This window comes from Apodemus sylvaticus, chromosome 7 (assembly GCF_947179515.1).
Source record: "Apodemus sylvaticus chromosome 7, mApoSyl1.1, whole genome shotgun sequence".
Classification (NCBI taxonomy): Eukaryota; Metazoa; Chordata; class Mammalia; order Rodentia; family Muridae; genus Apodemus; species Apodemus sylvaticus.
In genome coordinates, this window is record NC_067478.1 from 79,668,200 (window position 1) to 79,674,732 (window position 6,533).

General features: G+C 47.6%; 1 protein-coding gene across 3 annotated transcripts in view; it reads left to right on the forward strand.

Moving 5' to 3' along the window:
• The window catches only part of Ncam1 (neural cell adhesion molecule 1), a 291,408-nt gene extending 285,713 nt beyond the window's left edge, over positions 1–5,695 (forward strand). For 2 of the 3 annotated variants that reach the window (XM_052188395.1, XM_052188396.1), the window contains exon 18: positions 2,363–5,695. In XM_052188395.1, coding sequence (XP_052044355.1) covers positions 2,363–2,483 — 121 coding nt within the window. In that variant the 3' untranslated portion in view covers positions 2,484–5,695. Of the gene's footprint in view, positions 1–325; positions 1,139–2,362 lie in introns of all 3 variants that reach the window. The other variant, XM_052188394.1, reaches the window with a different exon arrangement.
• Positions 5,696–6,533: the final 838 nt, after the last annotated feature.

Consider the following 6,533-nt stretch of genomic DNA (forward strand, 5'->3'; position numbering starts at 1 on the left):
GGGGTAGAGATCCAGGGCAGCACAGAGAACGCTAGACAGATCAGTAGGGGACTGGAGCCCTGTACAGAGAGCTGAAGGGGCATCGGCGTGGAAGAAAGCTAGCAGGTCCCTTTGAGACTGCCACGTTCTTTGTTGTCTCCTGTGTCCTCCTCTGCCCGCCTGGGGCATGTCCTTCCTCTTCGTCCTTGTTTCTTGGTGGGCCCGTGTTCTGCCTGTGTACAATAGCATGCCCTCCCGCCACTCCTCTCCTTGGCTCCTAGCTAGCTTCTCTGTCACGTCTCAGCTTCATTGTCTATTCTCTCTCTACTTCCTGTCCTCCCCACAGGCTGCCTGCCGACACCACAGCCACTGTCGAGGACATGCTGCCTTCTGTCACCACCGTCACCACTAACTCTGACACTATCACCGAAACCTTTGCCACTGCTCAGAACAGCCCTACCAGTGAGACCACTACACTGACCTCCAGTATTGCCCCACCAGCCACAACCGTGCCAGACTCAAATTCTGTGCCCGCTGGTCAGGCCACACCTTCTAAGGGTGTCACTGCTTCAGCCTCACCCCTGGCCTCAGCCCCAAAAGTTGCTCCTCTTGTTGATCTGAGCGATACCCCAACCTCGGCTCCCTCTGCTAGCAATCTGTCCTCCACTGTCCTGGCTAACCAAGGAGCTGTTCTTAGTCCCAGCACACCTGCCAGTGCAGGGGGAGAGACCTCCAAGGTCCCTCCAGCCAGTAAGCCCTCCCCTGCTCCCACCCCAACTCCAGCCGGAGCAGCCAGCCCCTTAGCCGCAGCAGCCGCCCCTGCCACAGAAGCCCCTCAGGCCAAGCAGGAAGCCCCCAGCACCAAAGGTCCGGACCCAGAGCCCACCCAGCCTGGCACCGAGAAGAACCCACCTGAGGCAGCCACAGCCCCCGCTAGCCCGAAGAGCAAGGCTGCCTCCGTCAGCACCACAAACCCTTCCCAGGGCGAGGACTTAAAAATGGACGAAGGGAACTTCAAGACCCCAGATATTGACCTTGCAAAGGATGTTTTTGCAGCCCTGGGCTCTCCTGCTCCCGCCGCTGGGGCCAGTGGACAAGCCTCTGAGCTTGTTCCTTCTGCTGCAGACAGCACTGTGCCTCCTGCACCGGCAAAGACCGAGTACGGCCTCTCTTTGTCCACTGTCATTGGGTTGTGTCCTGTAGTGGTGTGTGTCTGTGCTGTGTTATGTCCTCCGTGTTTGATGTGTCCTCAGCCTCTTGCAGGGCTTCTGTGAGACAACTGTCAGCCAGGGGCCTGAGAGGAGGCGGAACAGGGGCAGGTGATAGGCTGGGCGAAGCCCGCTGCCAGCTCAGCTGGATAATTAGGTCGTGTTCCTTAGGTTCCATCCTGATCATCCTAGCCTTTGCATTTGGACCACTGATGAGCAGTTTGGAAAGGCACTTCAGAGGCCAAGGTGCCTATATCTGCCATCCTGGGCCCATAGCTGTGTGTGTCATCCAGGGTCAGGCCAAGACCTCCTGAGAATGATACCGTGGTATTCAGAAAGAAATGGAGCTAGCCCTGGAAAGGTGCTTGTGGGAGGAGAATACAGACACAGACAGCTCTGTCCCATACTGCCTGAGAGGCTCACTCTTCCCCTCTCTGACACTCACACCTGTCTCCAAACTCAAGTTCTCAACCTTCAAGTTTCTGTAGTGTGATGCTGACTAAATGCGTTGGAGTGAACCGGTAGCTGCCCCTGCTCTAGCATGTCTTTAGGCTTGACTCTGTCCTGTGAGACCTGTGGAGACCGAGGCATGCCTGGACTTGTATGAAAGTCAATGTGGCTGTCCCTTCCAGTCTCTTACAGCAAGCAGGCCCCATGCTAGCCTCCTGCCACCCTGGTAACAGTGTTCACTCACCCTACTCAAGTCACCATCCTGAAAGAGCATGGGATGAAGCTCTGGGGGCAGGCAAAAGAGAAGTGGTTTACGGTAGGGATCCCTGGAACTGGTTCCAGAGGTAGAGCCTGCCACACCCCACTTGTTGTAGGTGAAGCCCCTGAGCTTCCACTCGTCACGGTGGGAGAGAGGAAATCAGCCTTCTCTTCTCCTACTCTGCGTTAACATGGGCTGGGGAGAGTTAAGACTGGAGGAGGAAACAATTGTCCTTGCATGGTTGCATTTAAAGTCACTGTATCCAGGATTTCTGGGGACATGCTCCAGGTGTTAGTCATTTGGAGAGCCCTCAGGTGATTTCAGTGTGCCTACAAGGTTAGAGGTTGGAGCAGCAACTGAAGTCTCCTCCATCCCATGTGGCATCGGGAGAAGGGGTGGGGAGGAGGGTAGTATTTGCAGAGCTCTACAAAGTGGTCTTAGCAACACTGTTTCTGTTTCTCTGCAGGAAGGGTCCTGTAGAAACAAAATCTGAGCCCCAGGAGTCAGAAGCAAAGCCAGCGCCAACTGAAGTCAAGACGGTTCCCAACGACGCCACACAAACAAAAGAGAATGAGAGCAAGGCATGATGGGTAGCAAACAACAAGCAAAGATCAAAATGAAAAATGACACAGTGGCTTCACCAGAGCATCCCCAAATAATCCCCCAACCCCCTCTCTCACACACATACACACATGTGAGCGCAAACACACACACACACACACACACTGATTCCTCTAGTATCTTTTGCCTTTAAAAACAACAACAACAAAAACAGATAAACATGGGATTGCCTTTTTGTAGGTTTCTAGAAAGGGCTCCTTTGTTGCACACCCACTTATTAAGAAAAAAGAGACAAAAAGGTTAAACCCACAGGCAAACTAGGACACTCCGTTCCCTGAAACCATTTAAAAATCAAACAAAAGGGCCCCAAATTAAGAATCTAGGAAGCTCAGATTGAAAAGAAAGAAAAAAATCTAGGCTTGGGAAGGCTGCAGTTGGTGTTACCCGATTGGCACAGATCAGATTCAGAAAAAAGGCTTCCAAGAACTTAGGCTAACAGAAGGAGCCAAGTCCACGCTTTATTTTTATACTTTCAGTCAAGTTGGGACGCTGTAGAACCTCACGAATAAGTTATACTTTCCGTTCACTTTGTATCTGTTCCGTATGCAAAGTGTGGCGCTCTAGCTAGCTGCCTTCAGTTCCCACTTAGACTCCTGTTTCTTAGGAAGAATGCCAAATCGCAGCTGATTCCATTTCTTTCACTTTTGGTTTTTTTTTTTTTTTTCTGTTTTCCTTCATTGTTTCTTTTCTTCCCCTTTTCCAAGTTTGCTTTCCAATGTTTACAAGTTGACAGATGTTTAACTTTGGTTGTGTTCAATGTCCCTGTAAAGTAGCTGCCCCCCACCCTTGTTTTTTTTTTTCTTTAAGCAACAGGTACCCCATAGAGGCAGGTAGGATCCTCCCAGGTTGCTTTTTTAGTGTGGGTGAAGGTTACAAAAGATGATTGTTTACAGTGGCTCTACCCCCCCAACCATCCCTCACCTCCAATTCTGATTCATTGCTGTTTTTACCTGTGTCAAACGGGTGAAAGCCCCCCCTTCTGGAATTCTTTTGCCTTTTTTTCCTGTTTAATTCTGTTGCTATTCTTAGGGGGGAGATGGGGGATGCTAGACCACTTTCAGATGAGCTGCCACCTGCCTATGTCTGTGACACCGGACCTGCCTCCTCGGTGTCTGCACACCCTTCCTCTGAAGGACTCCTTTGGCTTTGTTGAATGAAGCAGAGAAGATTGTATAGTTGGGGCTGGTCTGGGTGAACACACTTTTTTTTCTTTTTTTCTTTTTGTTTTCTTTTTTTTTAACCCCAGACATCTCCTTTTTGTAGAAAGCCAAATAAAATATATACATACCATTTCCTTTAGAGCCCAGAATCTAGATTTGAGCGGAAGAGCACGTGTGCTTCAGGGAAGTAGTGTCTCCTTTTGGAAATCTATGGAAGTAAAGTGACATCGGCCTTCTGTTCAGTTAGGCAACATTTGTAAAAAAAAAAAAAAAATACACAAATACCGTCTGGAGTTATAATACAACTCTCCTGGATCGGAAACCAAGTGGGGGAAAAGAAATACAGAAACTTTCGGGGGACGGGAGGGGGAGAAGGGAAAAGCCAGCCCTTTGTATAGAAATTTTGCTTTTTTTTTTTCATTCTGCTTTAGAACCGCAAGCTTGTGCACTGTGGATGCGTGAATATTTTAGTGTGAAACGTGTTTTTGTCATAGTATTGAAATAAAACTTCAACATAGTTTGGTTGTGGAAGGTATAGCAGATAGTTCAGAAAAAAACAAGCAACTATTCAGGAAACAAAACAAAACAAACAAATCCCAAAAGGAAAAAGGAATCAAAGCCTTTCAATAGGCAATAAAAAACAATGATACCGCTGAAGAGGACACCAAGCCAACAGCTGTCCCTGACAGCACCTGTTCCTTTCCCAAGTACAAAGCAACAAGAGGTTAGGGTGGCCAGACGCACCCGCGTTCTCTGTGGGCCACACACCCCCCACCCCCAGTGTTCTGACACTTCTGCAGTGTGGCCTGTGGTGATGCTAGATTATAATTTCAAACTGTGAAAAACAATGGTCTTGTCCTTTGCTCAATGTGGGGTTATTTTGCATTTTCTCAGCTCCTGGGGATGGAAATGGAGGATCTCAGAACACTTAGCCCAGGCCCTTTCAATCCAGGGCCTGCACTGATCCACAGTTCACATGCACCAGTCCTCAGGAAGAGCTATCACTATTGGGTAGACAACTCTGAGGGCACTTAGCAGAATGGGAGAAGTGGGTAGCACCTGAGCCAGGTCCTCCTGGTGAGGGACAGACTCCTCAGGCCACAGCCTGCCCTGGGGAATCTCTTTCCCACATGGTGAAGTCAGTGGCTTGACCAGCTAGGCCGAGGGCACACTGTACCTCCGGGAAATGGTGTATTTCACTGTTTGTGGTTGGACACATTGAGCTCAACTCTTGATGATAAGAAGAAACAGAGGTATGGCCAACCCCAAAATAATGTGGCCCAGAGTAGATGACCCCCAGAACACTGGCCCTACCATTTGCTGGAATCCAAGACTGTCCATGCTTTGATATTCCTCTCTCTTTACACATGTGTTCGTCTCAGAATGCATGGGTTTTCCTTTCTTCCTTTTTCTTTTTTCTTTTTTTTTTAATAGCAGTAATCTCTCGAAAATCAAAGAGGGAGACAGTGTATTTCCACTACCACCCCTGTTCTCTTTTATGTGAAGAAACAAGCTTTTAGTTTTCTGTAGGGGTTTTTGGGTTTTGGGTTGGTTTGGTTTGGTTTGGTTTCTTTCTTTCTTTCTATTTTTTTGGGAGGAGGGATGGACTCCACCTGTGTTGGTGTCAATGTGTGTCCTATGTCTATGTGGCATACATTGTATCACATAAAGACCAGCATGGCCAAGTTCTGTAGGACGGCTACCCAGGTGCCATGAGTGGGGTCTCCCAGTCCTGAAGAGCCAAGGTGTATCCAACAGGATTCTATGTTCTCATTTTCTGTGGAACCTCCCACGTCCCAGGGTCTCACCCTCAGCTGTCCGTCTGGATGGTGGTGATCGCACCTCCATTAGCATCCTTACCCAGCATTCTGTACTTCGGGGGCCTTCTCTCTTGTTATAAAAACTTTTTACTGAGTGAAACATCAGCACCACCTTTGTTTCCATTCTCACTGCTGTAAATACTGAGTACTAACTGAGAATTTTGACTTTGCATTCTGTCAGAATACTTGTGTTCAATAAAAATTGAAAGAAAAAAAAAGCAACTATAGTCCAACTGAGATTTCTTTCTGTTTAGTGAGAATAGTGTGCCGATGTTCTAGTTTTTGGGTTTGCTGTGGTTGGTTAGTTGGTTTTAGGTCAGAGTTTGTGGTTGCTTTGGTTTTAGCACCTAGTAAGCAACATTAGTGTGTCTAAAACACGTGTAACAGCTCACCTCTGTAATACTAGTATTCAGTAGACTGAGGCAGGAGAATTGCCATGAGTTTGAATTTGAATCTACATCGCTGTGAACTACACAATAACTTCCCAATCAGCCTGGGCTACATTATAAGATCGTGTCTGAAAAATAACAACAAAGTGTATCTGTGTGTATGTATGTATGTATGTATGTATGTATGTATGTATGTATTATGTATGGGTATGTATGGATGTATGGGTATAAAACCATCTTGAACTCATGTTGTACAGATTGGTAGAGGTCTCCTGTTTAAAGGGCCCAAACCTGAGATTCAAAAATACTTCATTTAGATACTGGTTCTGTCACTTCCTAGATGACCTCAGAAGAAATAATTTCCCCAAGACTCCATTTTCTCAGTTGCTGGACAGGAAGTTCCCAGAGCATAGATATTGATACTGGTTGATGAGCAACACAGTGTGTGTCTGCCTGGCATAGTGTTTTCTTGACTCAGAACGGGAACTCAGAAAACAAGAATTAGTGTTGTTCACATCAAGCATAGTTATAATAAAGGCCAACACTGAGAGTCACAGTCACAGCTGGGAATGCATGAGGCATTTTCCAGAACAATGGATGTCTCCTCCCTCTTGCTCTCTCTGCGTTTGGAGCCACAATTCAGCCCT